The sequence below is a fragment of the Cotesia typhae genome, unplaced genomic scaffold (assembly GCF_013202065.1).
Source record: "Cotesia typhae breed Kobodo isofemale line unplaced genomic scaffold, CoteBio_Ctyphae contig_48, whole genome shotgun sequence".
NCBI lineage: Eukaryota > Metazoa > Arthropoda > Insecta > Hymenoptera > Braconidae > Cotesia > Cotesia typhae.
In genome coordinates, this window is record NW_027423756.1 from 11,667,989 (window position 1) to 11,691,277 (window position 23,289).

General features: G+C 31.2%; 4 protein-coding genes and 1 long non-coding RNA gene across 9 annotated transcripts; 2 read left to right on the plus strand and 3 right to left on the minus strand.

Moving 5' to 3' along the window:
• Positions 1–313: 313 nt before the first annotated feature.
• On the minus strand, positions 314–5,164 carry LOC141529847 (uncharacterized). Its single transcript, XM_074246565.1, has 8 exons — positions 4,981–5,164; positions 3,853–4,218; positions 3,474–3,794; positions 3,165–3,402; positions 2,994–3,045; positions 2,039–2,222; positions 1,671–1,793; positions 314–1,407 (listed from the first exon to the last, which is right to left on the minus strand). The coding sequence occupies exons 1-8, from the start codon at positions 5,054–5,056 to the stop codon at positions 680–682; spliced, it is 2,088 nt and encodes a 695-aa protein (XP_074102666.1). The 5' UTR covers positions 5,057–5,164; the 3' UTR covers positions 314–679.
• Positions 5,165–8,946: 3,782 nt separating this feature from the next.
• LOC141529368 (uncharacterized) lies at positions 8,947–12,364 on the minus strand. Of its 2 annotated transcripts, none has more exons than XM_074245872.1 (5): positions 12,235–12,364; positions 11,396–11,498; positions 10,759–11,008; positions 10,012–10,364; positions 8,947–9,808 (listed from the first exon to the last, which is right to left on the minus strand). In XM_074245872.1, the coding sequence occupies exons 2-5, from the start codon at positions 11,451–11,453 to the stop codon at positions 9,138–9,140; spliced, it is 1,332 nt and encodes a 443-aa protein (XP_074101973.1). In that variant the 5' UTR covers positions 11,454–11,498; positions 12,235–12,364; the 3' UTR covers positions 8,947–9,137. The 2 variants fall into 2 exon arrangements, with proteins under 2 accessions (XP_074101973.1, XP_074101972.1); XM_074245871.1 differs by having other exon boundaries at positions 11,396–11,662; positions 12,235–12,358.
• A 136-nt stretch (positions 12,365–12,500) lies between these two features.
• LOC141529369 (uncharacterized) lies at positions 12,501–14,406 on the minus strand. The gene is made up of 3 exons (XM_074245873.1): positions 13,693–14,406; positions 12,884–13,093; positions 12,501–12,774 (listed from the first exon to the last, which is right to left on the minus strand). The coding sequence occupies exons 1-3, from the start codon at positions 13,736–13,738 to the stop codon at positions 12,509–12,511; spliced, it is 522 nt and encodes a 173-aa protein (XP_074101974.1). The 5' UTR covers positions 13,739–14,406; the 3' UTR covers positions 12,501–12,508.
• Positions 12,653–13,518, plus strand: LOC141529892 (uncharacterized). Its single transcript, XR_012479679.1, has 3 exons — positions 12,653–12,783; positions 12,900–13,063; positions 13,416–13,518. It is a non-coding gene; the product is annotated as an uncharacterized LOC141529892 (long non-coding RNA).
• A 2,252-nt stretch (positions 14,407–16,658) lies between the features above and the next one.
• Positions 16,659–23,239, plus strand: LOC141529391 (uncharacterized). Of its 4 annotated transcripts, XM_074245894.1 has the most exons (7): positions 16,661–16,812; positions 16,889–16,961; positions 17,826–20,690; positions 21,226–21,331; positions 21,437–21,595; positions 21,718–21,910; positions 22,897–23,239. In XM_074245894.1, the coding sequence occupies exons 2-7, from the start codon at positions 16,907–16,909 to the stop codon at positions 23,083–23,085; spliced, it is 3,567 nt and encodes a 1,188-aa protein (XP_074101995.1). In that variant the 5' UTR covers positions 16,661–16,812; positions 16,889–16,906; the 3' UTR covers positions 23,086–23,239. The 4 variants fall into 4 exon arrangements, 2 of the variants coding, with proteins under 2 accessions (XP_074101996.1, XP_074101995.1); XR_012479588.1 differs by lacking the exon at positions 22,897–23,239 and having other exon boundaries at positions 16,659–16,812; positions 21,409–21,595; positions 21,718–21,825; XR_012479589.1 differs by lacking the exon at positions 22,897–23,239 and having other exon boundaries at positions 16,659–16,812; positions 21,439–21,595; positions 21,718–21,825.
• Positions 23,240–23,289: the final 50 nt, after the last annotated feature.

A 23,289-nucleotide genomic window follows, 5' to 3' on the forward strand; every position in this document is an offset into this window, starting at 1 on the left:
ACCTCTTGTTAGTAAGTAATTCATTTTATATACCAATCATTCATAGGTCATACACCTATTTAAAATGAAAAGTTTATTTAAAATTCTACATTATCAAGCTTGAATTTTTTATGAATTTGAAGGGTGATTTTTCGAAGATATTTTTTTTTTTTTGAGGATATGTTGTCCAGGGACATTTTGTCGGGAATCAATAAGCTTTCTAAGACCTCAAAACGTCGAGATCTAATGAAAACTCGAGTTTCAAAAAACGGAGTAAAATCATTAACTTCCCGATTTTTTAAGCAGGAAGTTAAAAAAAATTACCTCAAAAAACAATTGGTCATTATTTATTAGTCACTGCAATTAATTATAATTTCATCCAAGTATTATATGAATTTAAAAATAATTACAGGTCAATTAAATTCATTTTTATTTTTTTTTCTTCAAACATTTCGACGATTTTATTATACGCTATCATATAAATAATTAAAGACGAAAAATTAAAAAAAAAAAAAAGTGTAATTAGATAATTATTAAGTCGTAATATTTTTTATACAAATGTCCATATACAAATAAAAAAATTTAATCAAACATCGAAGACAAACAATCGAATTAATTAATTAATTATTTGCTCGGTCAAATAATGGATTTTATCATCATCATAATTCCGTGAATAAATTTAATTTAATGAATACATTAATTAATTAGCGAGCTCGTGTTTGTTGACGATTTCTTTAATTAAATTACCAATCCGGCATTCAGCGGTGCCACAGGCATCAGCTGACCGCCGTTTCCTAGCTCGTGTAATAAAGTTAACCATATTGAATTTATCATCAAAGTGCTCGTCCTTCCTCTCCATTTTCTTATCAAAGCTGCGATCGATCGCATTGTCCATAGAGTTATCTATTTTATAAGGCCGCTCATCTTTTTTCTGCGGAGCGTCGGCGGTTTTCGGAGTGACCAGTTGCCGATCGTGTTTTTCCGTGACTTGATAATCCTCCTGCTCTGTCGACTGCTCAGGAAGGTCGAAAGTTATTCTCACAGTCTTGATAACACCGTCGTAACCGACAGTCTCGACATTCAGTCCTTCGTCTCTGAAGTACTCGGCGAGCTCCTTGAGCGTAAACAGCTGATCCTCTGGATCCTTTATCGTCGCGTCGAGCTCTATTTCAAAAATAATATTATCTTTATCTTGGGTTACTGTCATAATAATTCCTTCGGCTCGGAGAGCAGTCATCATTTCCTCGATGTCGAATATTTCGTCGTACTCTTCCCAGTTTGGGAACTTAAGTTCTATCACTGTTAATTCTTTTCCCTCGTTCAATTTTTCTACCGTCGCTCCCCACTGTTCTATAAATTCACTGAAATCTTCTAGAGTGAATGGCTCATCACCTTCCGGATCGGCTACCATAAATGTTCCTATCGGATCTACAAAAAAAATTTTCGTATAAATTATTTTTTAGATTTAAAAAAAAATACATTTTTATATTGGTCAATTTTAAAAAATTTCCACAAAAATTTTTTTTTTTAGATAAAAAAAAATTAATTTTTTATTGATCAATTTTAAAAAGTTTTTGATACAAATTTTTTTTTAGAAAAAAAAAAAATTAATTTTTTATTGATCAATTTAAAAAAATTTTTTTTTAGATGAAAAAAAAATTTGTATGAATTTAAAAAAAAATTTTCCATACCAAATTTGGCAGATACTTTCTCCAGTGGTTTTTGATCAATCATTTTAGCAATTTCTTTGGTCTTCATATTTCTAACAGAATAAATATTGAATACATACACCACTTCTCCATTTTGATTGTCATCTATCAAAAAATATTTCTATTAATACCACTTAAAATTTTTTTTAGACAGTACACTTTATTTTCAATTAAAATTTACAAGTAATTTTTAACTTTAACGAAACAAAAAAATTAATAATTTTCGTGAAATTCTGGATAATCATTTTTAATTTAACAAATGATCTTTATCATTTTTTTGCCATTGAATTTATCAAGGAAGTAATAAAAGGTACCGTCTAAAAATATCCTTAATTGATAAAATAATTTACCAGAATTAATAGTCACTGGGGTTGCCCGTACGACGGAAATAACAAAGAGCAATCCTAATAAATAATTCGACTGAAACATAATGGTCGACCGAATAAAAAACGAATAAACGAGTTTTAATAAAGAAACTTTGAAATAGATACTGTACACGAGAGGTATTGTGTTTCGACTTTTATAGCATCGTGATCATCAGTAGACTCGCTTGACTCAGTAATAATTTGTCCTGACAACGTGATCCTGCAGTGCTATTATATAATATCCGTTGTAATAATTTAACAATTGTTTCCAGCGATACATAGACATTATGTGTACAAAACAACTCACTCTTATTTAATAAATACACGTCTCGATATTTTTCGATTTACTCTTACTTACAGTGTAGACGATCTAAGCTCCGCGGTCTGCTAGCAAATTTTATTAAACGCCTACGATGATTCCGATTACTATTATTCCAATATGATTAGTCTAAATGCCGGAAATATCTGTGAAGCACACGCAAACACTGAGTCATTTTACTAGCAGTTGTACTCCGTACTAGACAATGTACGTTTTGTTGCCGTACAAAAATATCTATTTAAATAATTACACAGTACTCTGTTTAGTTTTAATGTTCGCGTTCTTTCCCTTTCGTTTCTTCCTCTTTGTTGTTTCGTGCCATCTACGAGTTTATGCAACTCGGACTGGGCTGTTTGTCGCTTAATTACATGACTAATATTGCATTTCAAGAGCAAGGTAAATTTGCTCCTTGATTCACTCGGTTACTATTTATTTACTCTATAATTTCAAATTCACACAAAGTTATAACTATTTTTTTTTTTTGATTTTTTATCAAGAGATCTGACTAAACTTTTATTTGCTTTTAAATTTTTTATTCAAAGATATAAATTTACAGTTCATTTTATTTACTGCGTAATTAATAAACTTAATTAATTTTATTTATTTTCAATGATTTGTTCACCAACTTTGGGATGAAGATTGAGCCGACGATTGACTGTAAGATCCATGGTTTCTAAAAAAAGGAAAAAAAAAAATTATTTCAATTAAATAGTAATCCAAATTTTAATTTATAATTTTACATTAATACAAAAAAAAAATTTTCTTATCATCTGAGCAAAAATGTAAGCTTACCCGCCACCGCATGTGTTGCATCCGCCCCTTGGCTGTTGGTAATGTGGCTGTGGTTGGTAATGCGGCTGAGGCTGAGGTTGATAATGTGGCTGTGGTTGGTAATACGGCTGAGGCTGCGGTTGATAATGCGGCTGTGGCGCCGGTTGATAATGCGGCTGTGGCGCCGGTTGATAATGCGGCTGTGGTTGATAGTGTTGTTGCGGTTGTTGAACAACAACGAGCGGTATATAACCGACTCCTAAAAATAAATTAAAAAATAATTTTTTATTTATAAATAAATAAAAAAAAAATAATAATAAATAAAAGTACCTGTCTGCAGAGGTTGGTATCCACCATTGCAAACTTGGCAACTACCACCACCCGAGTGTTTGTCCAACAACTTACTAAGAAGTCCACCCCCGTGACCCAAAGTGCGGCGCCTTCGGACTTTGCTAAGCTTTCCGGGCTTGATTAACTCCACGTCTTTATGATCTATCTCATCCATATCAATCTTTATCAACTGAGTTTCTCCGTCACCGATCTTCTCAACTTTGAACCCTTCTTCCTCTAAGTCTTTGGCCAGTTCATCTAAGCTGACTGGCTTATCCTCGTCATCCTCTCCAACAACCAGCAACACTGTCGCTATTGGTTCTAGATTGACAAAATTAATCAGTCGCCTGGTCCATTTTTTTTTATTATTATTACTTACCTAAAACAGTGGGATTCTGTGTTGCGAATTCGTCAGTCAAAATTTCGTTAGTTTCCTCGCTGGTGCTCGCGTTTTTTATGGCGAAGAGGTTTATGATAAACACGGATCCCGAGTGAAAGGGCTCCGCGTCTTCGGTAGGTGGTTCCAATTCTGTAGAGATCGTGGGTTCGATGGTGTCAACCCCAAAATTCCCGATTTCCGCATCTTCATTCGGGGCTTCGAGCTCCGTTGAAAGTGTCGGGTTGCTCTCGTCAATGATTTTTTCAGAAAAACTTGCTGTTTCGGCATCAATTCGTGGGGGTTGCAATTCTGTGGCTAGAGTTGGTAATGTGTCATCAGTTCGTGGGGTTCGTGGTGCTGACCTTACTTTAAGTTTAAATAAATAATTAGGTTGGATTTAATTGAAGATTAAAAATTATTTTGATTTTTATTTTTAAACTAAAGACTGGTTTTTTTATAAACTTTTTAGATTTTTTTAATTAATTTGCTATCCCATTATTTTTTCAGTCAAATTTATTTTTAATTACAAATTTAGATATGAATTGTGTAATTCATAAAAATATTAAGTAAAAATTGGAAAAAAAAGTTGTTAAAATTTTTTTTTGTTTAAATAAATTTTTCTTGGCTGAAAAATTTTTACTAATTAATTTTTTTTTTTTAGTCAATTTTTTTATCAGTGTAAATTGTAAAATTTTTAATTCATACAAAAATTTACTTCATAATACTATTTAATATTTTATCTGCACAGAAAAAAAAATTAACTTAAATCAAGAGAAAAATTCTTGAACCAATAAAATAATTTTGAAGAAATTCATTGTCTTGAATCAAGACAAAAAATTCTTGAATCAAGTAAAATTTACTTAAACCAAGAAAAACTTCTTAGTTTAAGAATTTTTCAACTCAAACCAAGTAGATAAAATGCTTCAAAATTGTTTACTTGATTCAAGTAAATTTTTTTTTCTGTGTGTGTTTTAATTCTATATAAAATTTTAATTTTTATTTAATATTTAAGCAATATTTAAAATAAAAATAGACTCTATTTAATTGATAAAAATTTTTTAATAAACTTTCCATAAAAAAATAATTATCAATATTAAATTATGAATTATTATTAAAAATAAATAATACCATAATTTGGTTCAAGCGGCAACGAACTTGATGTTGATAGTAAAACAAACAAAAATAACGACACGGACTTCCACATTTTAAAAACTAAATAACCAATATAATAAGATAGTTAATAATAAACAGTAAGATGAAGGCAGTATAGTAATACAGCTTCCGAATATCAAATATCCGGAATAAACTGCATGAGAGCTCTTGGATCTTCCTTCTTTTATAGCTTGTTATAACACCAATACCACTCAAAGATGATCCTGTGATGATTGCATAAGAAAAGCAGTGAGTAATGCTGCATGGTGTCGCTATTTTTGCTTCGGTGTTTATGTTGATACTCTTGATTTTTTCGGGGGATTTCCACGATTAGGATTCGCAAAATTCGCGAATCTCTGAATTTTCCAAGCTATTGTTTTTTTTTTTTTTTAATAATAATAATAATAAAAAAACCACCGACAAACTTAAACCGCGGGAACGATGAAAATTAATTACGCGTTAACGATTATTCAATACCGAAAACTGGAATATATTTAAAAAAATTAAAAATATTTTTAACATGAAAATACAAATGACGGCCTTGGTTAATGTGCTCGTTCAAGATTGTAGTTATTTACAGTGGCATTGAAAGAATGATGAGTCGATGAAAAAAACACTTCGGAACTAATATCTTTGATCATTATACGGCAATCATATACATATGTCCGTATATTATATTTATTTTAAATAGTCGAGTAATAAATTTTAAAAAATTAATATTTATTTTTATTTTTCCGAGAGTTATTAGCATAAACGGAAGTGTCTTTAAAAAAACATTTTTAAAATGAAAGTTCCTTAAAGATGTATGTATCTTCTAGATTTAAAAAAAAAAAAAAACGCAGTTATTAGCTGAGAAATAAATGAACAATTTAATATAAAAATTTTATTGATCTGAGTATAAATGTACTTGAGAATTATAATTACCGTAAATTGATTCATCTACTTGATAAAAAAAAAAACCGACAAGTTTTATTGGCGTGTCTTTGTTCAAAGCTAACGCAGAACGCAATGGATTGTTTTCTGTACTATTATGGTGCCCGATTGAAGCCACGGCTTTCTCGTCTTTGTGCGAACGAATCAAGAATGTTAATTTACTGTTTTTAACCTTGACGATCATGGAATCTTGTAATAACACTTAATATAACAATTATTATATTTTACAATATAAATTTTACTTATTGGCGCCGGAAAGTCTGTAAAAAAATAGAAAATTCTCTGCGCAAATATGTATTTCATTATATTTTATCAGACGGAAATTAATAATAAATTATTCAAAGATTTTTATATTTCTTGTCTGATATTGATAACAAATTATGGCGTAATTTTATAATCTGACACGCTTGTGTGTGACCTAATGACTTGTAAAACTAATGACGTTACTTATTATTAACCTCTGGGTTTTCCTGATTTTTAAAATTACTTGTCATTAAGAATTAATCTGCTTAAAAACGGGCATGATAATTGATAAATAATACACGGCAATTAGATACAATGATCATCAATTAATTTAGTCATTTATTATTTACGACAGCGTGAATAAAAAATTCTCGATAAAAAATCATATTTATTAACTTTTTTCCTGTTTAATTATGTGATTAGCATATAATTATTATTTATTCCGCTCTTGACCGTGGAGAATTTTAAAGAAGAGACATCTGGAATGATTTTGCTCAACTATTACCCAGATGAACAAACTGCGAATCTATTGCCGGGAATTTTCTGAAGTTAAGTATCATTAACCCTGATAGCCACCTTACCTATAACTTACTGTCAATCTACGTCCGCAATTTGAAGCAAACTTGACGGAAAGAGTTGGCAAAGCGAGCGATTACCTATTAGTTACCTATAACTTACTCTGCAAATAGACGTCAAAACTTGCTATACAAGTATTTCCTTCAAATTGTAGTAAAGTTGAAAGGAAATTTAACTACAAGTTTGATTGTTAACTTGTATTCAAGTTGCGGCCGTAGATTTCCGTCAATTTGCTTACAAGTGTTGTTGAAAGAAGAATTACCGCCCACTTGATGTATAAATTAACCGTAACTGCTGGAAGTCAACACTTACTGAGAAAGCGCTGGCTATCAGGGAAAGTTTAAATTATATGAACTAGCAGTCAATGCAGTAGCAACCTCTTTGTTCTTCAGTTCATAACAAAGTAATATAAATTCGTCATGGTAATTTTTTTCAGTAACTTATCTACGGACCATATGGTTTATGGCATATGGTAATTAAAAAATTACCGTCTAAAAATTTTAGCTTGATTTTTATAAGAAAAGAAGTTTTAATTTTATCTTCGCCTTCTATTCTGGCTCTTCATAAATTAATTAATACAACTTCCTCCTTTGGAAAATGACTTTATTCTACAATTTTTAGAACAACAATCGAGGTCCCATTTTTTATTACTTAATTATAAAATATACTTACTCTATAACCTAGCGCAGAACATTCAACGTAAGGCCCCCTTTCAGTTACTTCCGAAATGTGTGTAAATTTAACATCAGATCGAGGAAATTCAGCGCATACTCCGGTGTTCAAATATAGAGAATTGTTACAGAAATTTGAACAGCATTGGCTACTTCTCTTACACTGTATAAATAATAAAATAAAATATTTTATATCAACTATTGAATTTTGTTAACTAATTTTTTTCAATACTCACATTTAAGTCATTTGATAAACATGCTGAATGAATGAATGAGTTTTCAACACTTTTTATGTTTAATAATTGAATGCACACAAATAGAATGATGGTGTATTTTATCATGGTGCTCCAAGTTTAAAAAATTACTGAAAGGTAAGTGAATAAAATATGTAAAATAATTATCCTTATTAAATTTAGTTATTTGTGTTTTAATTACCTAAAATTTATTGCTGTGACGGTTGTAAAATCGTCACTTTCCGGATATGTGATCATAAAAATGTATATTTTTATTTATATAAGTATTAAATATTCATTAAAATTTATATATTGAACGACTTAAAGTTATTATTAAAAATACGTTTATTACATCGTTAGTAATCATTTAAAATTTATTTTAGGAAATTTAAACATTAAAAAATATTTTTAATTCCATTTGATTTTCCAAAAAAGTCGTAGTTATTTTTATCTATTCTATTGAATTTTGGTAATTTTCTTGACGCAAATTCTCGGTAGTGGATATGACATTATCAGACACTTTTTTGAGCAACAATTTGAATCGTAATAGCACTGAAATAAAGTCAGCAGATTATCAATCGATTAAGTTGTGAATAATTAATTAATGTACATACTAGTTCTCCTAGCCCAGAACATGCTTCTATTTCCATTATCTCTGAAATGTGTACGATCTTGACATCTGACTTATTTGATTCCAGAAAGTTTTGACAAATATTAACTTCCTTATTCGAATAATAGCCGCAGAAATTCGAACAACATTGACTGTGTTCTTGACACTGGAATCAAAATGATTGTCAAAATTAATTGCGGTTCACTTTATATCGTTAATAATAAATGTATACATACGAGAAAATCGTTTGACGTACATAGACCGTGAATTGATAATCCTACTATTCCATTAATAATTAAAAACTGCATGCAAACTGATAAAAGTATATTCATTTTCATGGTTTTCTTTTTTTTTAATCTTACTCAATAAAAAAAAAATATTCTTAATAATGGTTAATAGTTTCCCGATAGTTCAATATAAAGTGAAACAATTCTCAATAATAAAATATATATATTTTTTAGTATAACGTTTTTAATTGTGGTTTTATTACTTTAATTGCTATAATTAAAAATTGTTAAAGAACAATGAAAAAATTTCGGATCTAAACTTTTATCTATAGTTTAGATCTATAATTATATTTTACAAAGTTACAATACACATTAAAAATATTATTATTGGTATTCAATTAAGAATTACTTTAAAAAATAAATAATTTTATTTATTATTTTTGCTAAAAAGAGCCATCGATAAATTAAGTTTATTCCTCCCTAAAATTTAATTTTAAAAAATTTTAGGACAGCAGGAAGTTTTTATTTTATTTTTATATTTATCAGTACTATAAAAAAAAACAATTACATTTATTTAGCCTTAAAAAAGTAAGTACACATAAATATAAATATAGATTTACATTTAAAAGAAATAAATAAATTAAATATCAAACAAATCAACAACAGTGTCAGTAATATCTGTCAAAAATCTATCAACAGGATTTCTGCGCCTCATTTTCGGCCTTCGTCTCGATAATTGCCCACTATTACCACCAAATTTATTGCCAATAAATTCCCTAGGGGTTGATGGATTATCGGGAAAATTAATAACCGACACCGTTCCGGCGTTTGCGGTGCCGCGGATATCTGAATTGCCAGCAGACTGACCCGTAACTTTTCCGCGGTTGAACTGCCCCCGATTTTCCGAGAGCGAAGTTCCTCGTACGTGGCCATCACCGACAGAGCTCGCAGATATCGCACCGGAGCTAAAACTCCCGTGAATTTTGTCGGAAGTTTGTTGCACGGCCGCTGCATTTCCTTGTGCGAGACTTTGAGCATTTCCCGAGGACTCGGCGCGATTGTTAACCCACGAAGAGGGTTTTCCGTCGCTCCCCCAGTTGCTGCCGACCGAAGATTGTCCAAATGAGAACCCGTCCGATGAACTCGAGGCTGATGACGACGCCGAAACTCCCGACACTTGCAACAATGGAGCTTTGCTATTTTCTTGGCGATTTTGGGACCAGTTTTGATTTTCCGATGCCGGTAAATTTTGTCCCCATTTCTGTGGAAAGTTGCTCACTTGCTGTGGCCTGGTGTATGGATTATTCAGATCTGAAATAATAATTTAATTTTTACAATTCTTAAAAATGTAGAAAAAATTTTTTTTTCTACTAATTTTATTGTTTAAATCTTTCAATTCATCACGAATAAAGATTTAAAAAGTTCTCTATTGAAAAATTGTTGAATTGATGTTAACAAAAAAAATTAAAGGGTTCTTTGAAATGTTATTACTGTAATCTTTGAAATGTTATTACTGTAATCTTGGTAATTCGGACGATTGCTCCAAGACGAATGATCGGTATTGGCTGAAGTAACAGCATTTGAAGCAGACGAAGCAAAATTTCCAACACTTGAAAACGCACCCGACGAAACGGAATTGGATGATGAGCCAACGCTCGATTGAGCGCTTGTAATTGCCTGATTATTGACGACTTTTCCCGCGGATGAAGAACTTGCCTCACCCCAAGAGTAAGAGTTGCTGTTAGCAGAATTACCGGAATTCCCACCGAAAATCGGGTGGTTTAAATTAAATGCATTTGAGTCTGACGCTGAAATGCCCGCAAGTCCTGCGGAAAATGAAGTTGATTGGCTTGCAGATATTCCCGGCCTGTTAAATTTAAATATATAAAAAAAAATATCAATAATTAAGTATTTTTCATCTATAACAAAAGACAATATAATTGTGATGTTATTTCAGGTGATTAGTTGAGTAAGTAAAAAAATAAATTAAAATTAATTGATTCGGTGAAATGTTATGTTTATTATGAATTATGTTTAATTATAACCACCACTTGCTGCTGATAAGTGGAAAGTTACAGTAAATAATTGGGTTAAAATAAAATGAGTCATTTTTTCAAGTCTGATAAATGTGAGTGCTCAGCAAAAAAAATAATTCCTTATCGTATTGATCTTTGTAAAAGCCCGAGGCTTCAATCAAACGATAAGATGGAATGAAAGTAAAAGAAAATATACACGTTTGAAAGTAATACAGCATTAATCACCTGGAATTTTCAAAGAGACTCGAGCTGCTACTTTGGCTTTGCGATAAACTAATTCCCTCATCAGAGCCTCCTACACTCAAAGAATGAGCATTATTGGCGCCGGTATTCAAGGTAAAGCTCGCTGTGAACGGTAAAAATCTCGCTTGAGGTCCGTCTGAATTATTTTCATTTTGATTTCTCGAGCTCCCAACTGGAATCAACTCCGGCGGCGTGTTCCATCTTCGTCCTTCCTCTTGAAAGTACACTCGGTCTATTAAATCCGGTATTATATCGTGATAAATCTCATTATTGAAATTAAAATTAAAATAAATAAATTATTTATTATAATTGGTACAAAGAATATGATTAACAATTCATTGAATTTAAAAACTATCTGAAATAAAATTTTCTTTCAGCGATTAATTGACCCTGAGTTGGATCGTCATTAATAGCTACTGCTAATAGCCATGAGGCTAGTAAAAATGACCTCGTAATTTATACTATTAGATCCTCTCAGTGATATATTGTCTTCGTTATTTAATAATTAAATCTACACAATTTTATCCACAATTTAGAAATATATTTTACATTACTTTGCACTGAAAAATTTTGATTTAAAATTAAATTAAAATTTATTATTAATAAATAAAATAATTACCTGCTAAAGCGACCGAAAAAACAGAAAACAAACAAATAAATTGCAAGTATCTCGCCATCGCGACTCGTAAAAACGTTCTGACATGTTACCGCACTCTCTTGCCCTTTTTTAACAAGAGTAAATGGCCTTAGAATAACTATTAAGATGCACCATGCGTACTTAGACGCAACCTATTGGATTAACCCATTACACGCGTATGCGTTCATTCCAAACCGAGGAGTCAATGAAAAATTTTCGGAAGTTCGATTGAATTGCTTGCTGTCTTTACTTAGTAATTTGCAAAAAAATCATGAATATTTTCTTTGTTATTTATTGAGTATATGTTTCACAGCTTATTTATAATTAATTATAAAAAAATTTTTTTCATTGATTTAGACTTAGATTTATTTAAAAATGATTTAGCTTGATGATAAGTCGATTTAAAAATCAAGACCGAGGTCTTTGGAAAAACCCGCAGTTTATTTATTAGTTCGAGGTTAAAAAATTTTTTTTTTCAATAGATTCATTTAATTTATTTCTTGGAACTGTGTTACAATTCGAAAAATAAACTTTTTTATGATCTCATATAAAGAGAAATTTTTTACTAATTTTTATAATGAGCATTCAATTCAAAATTGAAACATTTTTTTTTTTTTTTTTTTTTTTTCCCACAAATAAATGTTTATATTGAGCCGCAGAAAGTACTTAAAAAAAAAAAAAAATACCTGAACTCAGCCGTAGCAACTCGAAATAAATTTTATTTGTTTTTAAATTTAATTTTATATCCGCGACAAGTGGCTCTGAATATTGAGTATTTTAATGAACTGTTAGTATAGACGTTAAATAATACTTTTATTTACATTCAGCATGTGTTGTCGATTGTAATAATACAATCTAGCTAATCAGATGTGCCTCGAATGTCACCAGTGGGTAATTTAAAATTACTTTCATTGTCTGTCGGCGTGACTTCTTTTTAAGCCTGGCATCTTGACATTGTCTATAAATTCACAGAGGAAAATATACTGTACAGCATTTATTGCGCCTCTCAATCCAATCTTATCTCTTATCTCTTTAACTACGATTGCTCAATCTTAAGTTAAATCTATTTAGTTTTATTCCACACTTGAGCTCTGTTTAAAACTTGGCATCTTCAACTGTGGAATCAATATTAGAAGTTGGTAGCGAAAATGTCGAAGAGGGAGTAAAAGTAGTGGGAACTGAAGACGATGCAAATCCAACCGGAGACACTGAATCCAGAGTTGAAGTAAAAGTTGAAGAGGAAGTTGAGGAGGCCAAACTTTTCGAGATAATTGCCATAAGTTTATCGTCCTCTTTAATTTGTAAGGAAGACTGCGGTTGGGTTCTTCTTTTTGTCAGACAATTATTCGATGAACAATTACCTGTATAATGTAAAAAAAAACTATAATAAAATATCCTCAATTAGTTAATTATTTTATTTTATCACAAATGGAATGAAATGTAAAGGCGAATAAACAAAAGATAAATTACTTGATATTTTTTTTAGCAATTTATAAATTTCACGCTGTGAACGCTCAATATTATCAATACGCTCTTTCATCAAAAGCAATTCATTTTTATCGTCGGAATCATCGTAACGTAAAAACCGGCTCGTCGAGGACGGCGACCACGAATTTTCCACTGGAGTCCAATTTTTATCTCTCATTTCAGGTGGTTTTAATTCATTCATTATTGGATTTCCTAAAATTTATTATTATAGTTTTAATTAACTTTTAAATTATCACTTTATATTTTGATTATTTATTTTTTTATTTAAACATTTTAATTACTTAAGGGGGAACACCACTGTGAGGTTCGAAAAAAAAGCGGTGATTTTCAGGAATTTTTTTGACAGGGAAAATAAGGGAGTTTGGGGATCAGATTTTTTTTATTTTATTAAGGGTACATTAAAGATTATTGCTCTAAATTTTTATTAAAAAATATTCAGTTACTACAAAGTTATTAACAATCTCGTAGAACACTAGGAAAAATTCCCTAAAGCAATTTTGGTTTTTATTTTCAGATGATCCGTTTTCAAATTATCGAACCGACCATGGAGGGGAAAATTTTTTCTAGTGCTCTACGAGATTGTTAATAACTTTGTAACAATTAAATATTTTTTAATAAAAATTTAGGGTCATAATCTTTAATGTACTCTTTATAAAGTAAAAAAAATCCGATCCCCTAATTCCTTTATTTTCCCTGTCAAAAAAAATTAATTGTCTTTATTATTATTATTAGTATTATAATAATTATTATTAAAAAAAATTCATAATTGCAACAAAAAAAAACACAATTACCGTAGGCTTCACCGAAGCATAAAATTCCAGCGAGTAAAATAATCATTATTATTGGAGCTTATTATTGTGGTAGTTATTGTTCGGAAAGCCCACGAAAACCTCAAAATTTTCACGTCAGACTTCACCCAGTGGTTTATCCCGAACTGAGCTCCAGGTAACCGTGAACTGGTTTATATAGGGGCCAAATATATGGATCTATCTGTACCGGTCTTGTGCGCCTATTGGTGATGTGATGAACACTAGAAAAGCCATTAGACTAACGAGCATCTCTATCTGCATATATCTGTGTATATCTGCACTTTGTAATATGCATAACATCCTCATAGCACCGGTCGACTCTCGATTCTAGATACCGAGTCTCAGCGTCTTGGTAATGCCATTGTTTCTCCATGCACTCTATTCTTCCTACTTTTTCTTTGCTTACAATATTTTTCGTCGAGTGCTATGATAAAAACGATGAAAAAGCTTTTCTTTGTCTGTGTATGTACGCCTATTGTAATTGTTCATTATTCTAAATATATATGTGATTCGTAAGGAGTACTTTTATTGTACAATGTTAACTGACGAATGTTAATAGCGTTCTTAAAAAATAAGTCTACTTAGAAATATTGTTGACCCTCTTACGCTGGATTAAAAAATATAAAAATAAAGCAGAATTTTACTTAATGGCTTATAAATGTATATCAGTCTTCAAAAGAAAAACTTTGTGCTCTTTCTTTTTGTATCTTGAAATTTTTAAATTCACAAATTTTCCGACATTTGAAGAAAAAAATTATCTTTCTCTGTTTTTCCTAAATAATTTAAGCCAAAACTTTGATAACTATATTTAATTTAAAATTTTTTATTAAGTTCGATTGATTATCTCGTTTTTGGTTTAATTGAAATTTTGTAAACAAACTTTTTGACACCAAAAAAAATATAATAATAGTTAATAGGCCGTCCGAATTATTTTTTCAGTCAAATTTATCTTTAATGATAAATTTAGATAAATTATTTTTGCCTGGAGGGAAATACAGGCTAACAATATTACGAAAGAAAATAAAATCTAGAGAAAAATTGTTGTATTAAACTGAATAGCCAATTAACTGAAAAATCTAAAAAATGTTTAATAGGATTAAATAAATAATTAAATAAATAAAATTTACTGAGTTTTGACATTGCATATATCCATATAAAATTATGCATACTAGAGATAATCAATGTCAAACTACACGGAGAATAATTTAATGAAAAGTTGTTAATTAAGTAAAACAGTTATCAAAGTAATGTAATTTTGGAAGCAGATGCTTCAAACCAACCGTTACAATCTGCTATGTATGACTCACATTTGATTATTGTTTCATTCAATTACAAGTTTAAACTGCTGTATGTACTTCACTGTACTTGGATTATGAATTTCTGCTGTATTTTGTATTACATATAAGTGATTTCACTTTCGTTTTAAAATTCATAAACAATCTTTAAAAAGTTACGGTTCTAAGAAAAGTAAAAAAAAATTGAAAAAAAGAAATTTTCAGCGCATTTTTTAATGGGAAGGCTTTGATATCAAATAATTGGTATTTATATTGCAATTATAAATTATTCAAAGGTCTCTTTTCAACTAGAACTAAAAAAACTTAAATTTTTTTTAACATTCAAACTTCTGAAGCCACAGAAAAGTTATCAAGACCCTCTTTTAAATTTGCCGCCATACTCACTCAGAATTGTGCGATGCTTGAATAAAAAAAAAAAAATTTTTGTTAAAGTAAAATGAAAAGGAAATCCCAATGACGCGATTATAATATTTTAACGCGTCTAAATAACTCTGCGTAATCAATCAATCAATTCTAATAAATAAATTATCTAATCATGATCACTGACTGCAGACATCTTTGAGAATTATTACTAAAAACAACATATAATTTATTTAAATACTCTTACGTATTTCACACTTGCAACAAGCATGTATACTATCCACATATTTTTACAAAGAAAGAGTCATATCAAGTGACCAGTAATAATTAAATGTTATCGATTATCTCTTTTAAACCAGGATGCATAATTACGAGTAATTATTAACCATAGTTAATTGTTACTTATGGTATATTTTATTTTCAGCTTAAATTAGTAATCGTCAGTTCTGATGCTCGTAAAAAATAACAACATATTTTTAAATTACTCATTGTATCCTGAGTATTTTAAAAATTAATTCCCATTCAGTTCAATTAAATGTTATCTTTTCATTGTTTATCAAATTTCGCAACAGTTAATAAAATAAAAAATGGATAATTGTATTCGAAAATTGATACAATTAATCAGGTTTTTTTTTTTTTTTTTTTTTTTTTATAAATAGATTTATTTATTTTATTTAAATAAAATATAATAATAACCTTAACCATGATCTATTGAGCATCAATAAATTAAATAATGATAATAATAATCTTGATCTGTCTCATCGCATCGTAAGTTGTATTGATAACCTTTGATTTGAAACTAGCGTGAATTTCCCTGAAATATTTATAACATCTAAATAAAATAATATTAAATGAGTCAATTTGTCCTCTAGTTTTTTTCGATAAAAAATTACCGTAAATAATAATTTAATTAAAAAAAATAATATAAATTTTAAGCGCAAATATTTTTTTTAATTATGTAGTGCCATTCTTATTTTTCTATGGTTCGACGACGCTCATTGTAATATCAAGATTAATAATTGTATTATTTACGCTATGAGAATTAGACAGAATAATAAAAAAAAAAATACCAGCGAATGAACGTAGACGCGATGTAATGCGAAAGATACTAAAAAATAAATTTCAAGGTCACTAACCGAAAATTGATCAATCATCTTGGGTGCTAATGCGTTCACCAACATTCGTCATTAATGTAAACAATCGGTGGAATAGGGACGACTAAAACAGCCGTCACGGTGAAAAAACAAAGAGGGAACCTGATGTTGATGTTGACGATGACGATGATGATGATGGTGCTAAGCAATGCTATATAAGATGATCGTACGGCGTGCGAACTTAGTCATTCTCTTGGCAACTCCGACGATACAACTTAATTGATTGTGCATTAATTGGAATTATTTATATTTTCCGTACTCTTGAGAGTACTTGATTTCTTGGTTTAAATAGAGTACGTCATTGAAGATTTTCTTTTTTTTTTTTTACGATAATATTTTTGAATTCTGAGATCATTTTTATTTGTGTAGCTACCAACTGGGCAGCTAATGGATATCAAGGTCATCGCGTGTGTTGTTTTGGTCCTCGTGAGTATGAGTGACGGTATGTATTTTCACTTTCTTTGTATTCATTTTAATCAGTAATAATTTTATTAATCATAGTTACAATTTATCAAAAACATGATCATTAATTTTTTTTTCTTCTCAGTTTTATTTAATTATTAAAAAATTTAATTACATAAATTTTTTATCATTTTATAATTTTTTTTTTTTTTAACATTGAATTTATAAAATCCTTTAACAATTTTTTTTTTCAATAATCTGCTTATTAATTTTTAAATAACTTGATCTTGCAGAGAAATGTTTTTTATAATTTTATATACACAAGTGTTAATAAATTTTAAACGAATAAATTTAAATATTTATAAAAATGCAAACCTAAATATCTTGAAAAAGAATGTCTCTTAATTATTTTTTTATACAGAATAAATTTATTGTTAAAATTAAAAAAACATCTTTAAGGATTTTTAGGCCAGTTATTTCTTAATATAGAAATTATTAAAATACAAAAGGATATAATTATAGATTGTTATCATATGAATAAACAATCTGTAAAAACAATAATAAAATTTTTTCTTTAGAAATTCTTTACTGTGATTGGTACAATGATAAAAAATAAAATCTAAATGCTTATCTTAATAAGAAATTAATATTTGTACAGTTTTTTTATTTTCAAAGCCCGTAAAGGATTAATATTTATTCCCCAATAATTTAATATGTATATATTTATAGCTTTATCAATTTTATTTAATCAGCCTCTGCACAGATCGACACTAATTATAATCTTTCGATAAAAATATTTAATTTATCAGAAATTACTGTCATTAATCGTATAACATGCATCGTCAAAAATGTCATTGATAGTGAGAAAGAAAAGAAGTCGTGCTATTTGCATTTTGTCAAAAAGGTGATCTGGGCGTGCCATTGAGGGATCTCACCAACGGCAAGGTACTCTATGCTCACGAATCAAGGATGCAGAAACGGGAAGCACTTGGTGGCGATGTTAAAATAAAAAAAACTATTAAATCTAATGAAGCAATACCTGACTATGACTCTGCTTTGGATCCTATTGAATCCTCGCCGGATGCTGATGATAATTATGATCCTTATACCGATCCTCCTTCAGAGCTTACCACCGCGAAACCTAAAACTAAAGCACCTACTAAAAATCCGGTTAAGTCGCCGTCAAAAAGACCTATTCCTGGGGTCAAAACTCCACCAGCTAAACCTAAAAGTCCGACGACACCCAAACCAGCTCCAATTCCTGATCCTGATTTTATGAATAATGAAAATAAGCCTGATATACCAGAAGAGTCTCCTGAAAAACCTGAAAAGCCGGAAGATCCGAATAAAGCGGATGAAAGCGAAGAGCCTGTAAAAGGTAAAAAAAGTCCTAAAAACAAAAAACCTGTTGAGAAACCGGAGCATCCTAATAAGAAACAGGACAGTCAGCCTGAATCTGAAGATGATAAAGAGCCTGAAACTCCTGAGGAGGAAAATAATCCAGAAGAACCTGAAAATCCTGAGGAAGAAAAGCCAGAAGAAGAAGAACCTGAAAGTCCTGAGGGAGAAAATGAGAATCCAGAGGAAGAACCTGAAAATCCTGAAGAAGAAAATGAAAATCCAGAGGAAGAATCTGAAAGTTCAGATGGCAATGAAAAATCAGAAGAAGAAAATGAACAGCCGGAAGAAGATAATGACTCACCAGAAGAGCCTAAGAACAATAAAAAAACTCCACAAAACAGGAATAAACCTGATAAACCTGAAAATAATCCCAATAATGCTAAGGGAGCTAAAAATAAGCCCCAAAAGCCTAAAGATGATAATAAATCCGAAGAACCCTCTGACAATGAAGAGAAACCTGAAGACGAACAGCCAGATGAGCCTGCAAACAACACAAAACGCCCGAAAGATAACAAGAATAAACCTAAAGCTCCTCGAAACAATAAGAATAAACCTCAAAAGCCTGCTGAAAATGAAGAAAAACCGGAAGAACCTACTGACAATAATGAAGAACCAACTGATGACGAAGGTAACTCTGAAAACCCAGAAGAACCAAATGAGAACGACAATGAACCTGAAGATGAACAACCGGATGAGCCTACAAAAAATACAAAAAGTCCAAAAGACGATAAAACTAAACCCCGACCTTCTAAAACTAATAAAAATAAGCCAAAACAGCCTGAAGATGATGAAAAGCCAGAAGAACCTACTGATAGTGATAATGAACCTGAAGAACCAACAGAAAGCGAACCCGAAGAACCAAATAACGACGAAAAACAATCTGACGAGCCTGCAGAAGATGAGGAGCCCACAGAAAAGCCTAAAACCAAAAAACCTCAAAAACCAAGCACTGATGTTAAATCTCGTCTTTCAATTCGACCAACTACAAGACCTCCTCCGCCTTTTCCAACATCAGACCCCGATGATGAACCAAGTCCTCCAACTCGTCCAACCACTAGACCACCTCCACCGTTCCCCAGACCAAAACCAGCATCTAAACCCCAAAAACCAACGCGTAGAACACCAACCACCGAAAGTCCTGAAGTTGATGACGAAGATCAACCAGATCCCAACGAAGAAGACGTACCTAACGAAGACTCAGTCACTGAACCACCAGTCGTAAAAGGTCCAAAACGACCTGGCGTTAAAAATGCTTCGAAACTCTCTTCAAGACCTACGCCACCGAGCCAAAGTCCTTCACCAACCAGACAGACCAGAAGGAAACCTAAAGCCACTACCACAACCACTACTCCTGCTCCTGATTACGAAGACGATACTCCTGATACCGATCCAGAAGCTTCGGAACCAGAAGAAGACGAATATATCCCTACGACCACTCCTAAACCTAAACGACCTTCCGGAACTAAGCGACCTGCCACTCGACGACCTCCTAAACGTCCCACCACTACTACACCAGCTCCAGAGGAGGAGGAGGAACCAGAAGAAGAAGAGCAACCCGAGGAGCCTGAAAATCCTGAAGACCCCGATTCAAATCCGGCTCCAGACTTTTCTCCAAGGTTTGGTGAAGATGATGGAGAAGACCCCAGTCCTCCAAACCCTTCAAAGTCTCCATCACAGCCAAACAATCCAGCGTACCCACAAAATCCTTTCCTCAATCCAAACATGGGAGCTGGCAGTTTTGCTTCTGCTAGTGCAAGTGCTAATGCTAATGCTGATGCCAATGGTAATGCTAATGCCAATGCCAATGCCAATGCTAACGCATTTTCTTCAGCAACAGCACAAGGTCCCTGGCCTGACTATGTGCTGAGAAAACTCCCTGCAAACATGCTTCCCGACAATTTCAACCCCAACCTCCCCTACCCCATGCAAGAGAGAAATAATTTCCCAAACAACCAAAACTTTGGTCCAAATGGTTCTCCCTCAAATTCTGCACCTCCTTCTCAATCTAATCCAAACTATACCCCAGTCATCAGTATGTCCGGCACATTCGATTTGAATGATCCTTCATCGCCTTCTAAAAGCAAAAATCCTTTCTTGCCCGATCGCAAAAGCAGTGGCCCTAACGGTTATGGTTCTCCGCTAAACTCAAACCCATACAATAACAAAAACAGAAATAATAACAATATTGACGGTAAAAAAAATTCAAACAACGGGAATAATCCGGCAGGAGCCGGTGCACAGAGTTTTGCAAGTGCCAGCTCAAGTGCCAGTGCAGGGCCTGGACCTTTCGGCGGCTTCGGACCTTTCTCATCCCCGTTTATTAACGGAAGATTCGGTGGAAATGATATCAGTGGATTCCCGTATTTAGGTATGATGAAAATAAAAACAAATAATCAATGGGGTAGTGGATCAAATCGACAACATTCTTACTGTCACTGGATGAGGATACATTCTACTACTGTATATTATATATCATACAAAAGATGCATGAATTTAAAATCGATCTTTTTCTATTCACAGAGCATGAGTAACTGATGCATGAGATATTTTATTAATTTTTTTTTTTCACAGCATTTTACTAAACGATTCATTTGATATGATAAGTAATCACAAATTACACTAGAATATAATCGATCGTTGCATGTGTAGGTAAAACAATAAATAATTTATCTTAATACTTATGGAAGATTTTAATTTTCAAACAGGTTTTTATTCCATAGTTAAAAGCATGTAAATGGTAATTATAATAATTATTGGTACCATATTAATTTTCCAGTCTTCCTCGGAAGTTTATTTACATTTTCATAAGGCGTACATTATTAATCAATATTATTTGACTTTTTCCTATCGTAAATATTTATTGTCTGTGAATCATTTTGACTAATTTAGTAATTTAATGTCAGGATATCAAAATGACTGGCTGGAAAAGGTTCAGCGTCAAAACCAAGAGTGGTTAGAAAAAGTTCAAGCCCAAAATGCGGCATTTAACCGTCAAGCTGCAAGCAACCAGTAAGTCGAATATTTATTTGGTTTTTAATTAAAATTACTATATGTCGCTTCACTTTGATGGTGGTTTATCTAATTAGCTTGTTATATTATTTGTACGTAAATAAGAGGTCCTGGCGCGTGGGCAATCGGCTCTGCTTCTATAACCGATTCTGCACCACTGCGTCCCGACACTAGAACTTTCACGCGCACACATGTTACGTATCCCTTAGTGATGGGTACACCTTTCCCCGGAGGCTACGAAAGTCTGCCGCAGTTTCCTTCTAGGTGACGGTTTTATCGTAATAATTATGATAATAGTTACGCTTTTGTATGTTGGCTATTGCATTAATCTTAATAAATTTTGTTCTCTCTATTGTTTGTTAGCCATTAATTTTTTTTTAAACTAGATTTAACAACAATGGATTAGACGGTGGATTCAGCTTTGGAAGCGGCTCGAGTAGCAGCTCTAGCAGCAGCTCTGATGGCAACTTTGGTGGTAATTTTGGTTCTAGCACTGGCGATAGTTCTGGAGGCGCTTGGGCTTCGGGCTCAGCCAGTTCTGGATCTCAAGGAAATTATCAAGCTGGTGCTTTTGGACCCGTAAGTTATTTTTTTAATATTTTTTATCAAAAATTTAAATTTAAATTTTATAAAACAATATAATTTATAAAAATATTTACAATATTAACTGAATTAAAAAAAAAAGCCGTATTAAATAACTTTATAAATAAATCAGAGAAGAAATTAGCTTTAAATATTTCATCTTGTAAAAAAATTTACATATTATTTATTTTAATACAGCAATTTTTAGTTTTTTTATTTTTATTCTCATTAAAATTTCAGCAAGCTTAAGTGCATAATTATTTTAAATTGATTAAATATAAATAAATCATTAAAATAGCTGAAATTTACTTAGCATATTCTAATTATATTTCAATTTATCAAATTATTATAGAACTCGTAGAAGTTTTGATTAATGAAGAACAAACTTTGCTAACTTACTGACAATATATTTAATATTTTACCTCTAATTTCCAACCAGCATATTAAATACTTCCACTTAACTAATTAGACAACAGCTAAAAATCAATTTTATGTCAGAACTAGCTGTTACCCATCCGCTCCACTGGGCACTTTATAGAATTGTATTTTTAAATCTAGACAAATTTAATTGGAGCTATAGTTTGAAAATTAAAAATTTTTATTGTTGATAGCCACCTCCGCAACCCTCTGTGGGGGTGATCTATCGTAAAATTCGTTGATAGACTATTTCTACATCTCTTACAGAAGATTCCTATTAAATTTGGAGTCTATAGAAGCTGTAGTTTAAAAATTGGAATTTTTTCATTGTTAACGCCCCCGCAAACCCTTTTGAGGGAGGAATTTCTTAAAATCCGTTCTTAGCTTACTTCTACATAGCAAAAGTAATATTTCTACCAAATTTAAAGTCTCTACGCCTTATAGTTCCAGAAATATCGTGATGAGTCACTATTTACTTAAAAATCTCTTATATATTATTTTTTTAATATTAAAATATCAAATTATTAATTAAATAAAAATCAAAAAAAAATTTTATTGTTCAACAGGCAAGTCCTGATATAACATCGCGATTCGCTGAAGGTACACCGTCCAGAGGTGGTAATTCACACAGCTCTTTCTCAAGTTCAAGTTCAAGTTCACGAAGAGGACCTGACGGTAAACTCATCTCTCATAAAGAAGTAATTACTGGAACAAACGACAACGGAAAGACGTCCGTCCATGCAATTCGTGATTAATAAACATGTTTTGTTTATTAATTTAAAAAAATTCAATAAGAATTTTTTTTTAAGTATTTCAATTAATTTTTTTAACAAAATTTTATGTATTTTATTGCTTGTTGATATACTTATTACTTATTAAATGTTGAGAATATAATTATTAATGCACTGACAGCTGATTTATTTATTTGAAACTGGTAAAATGTATTGATTTTATTTATT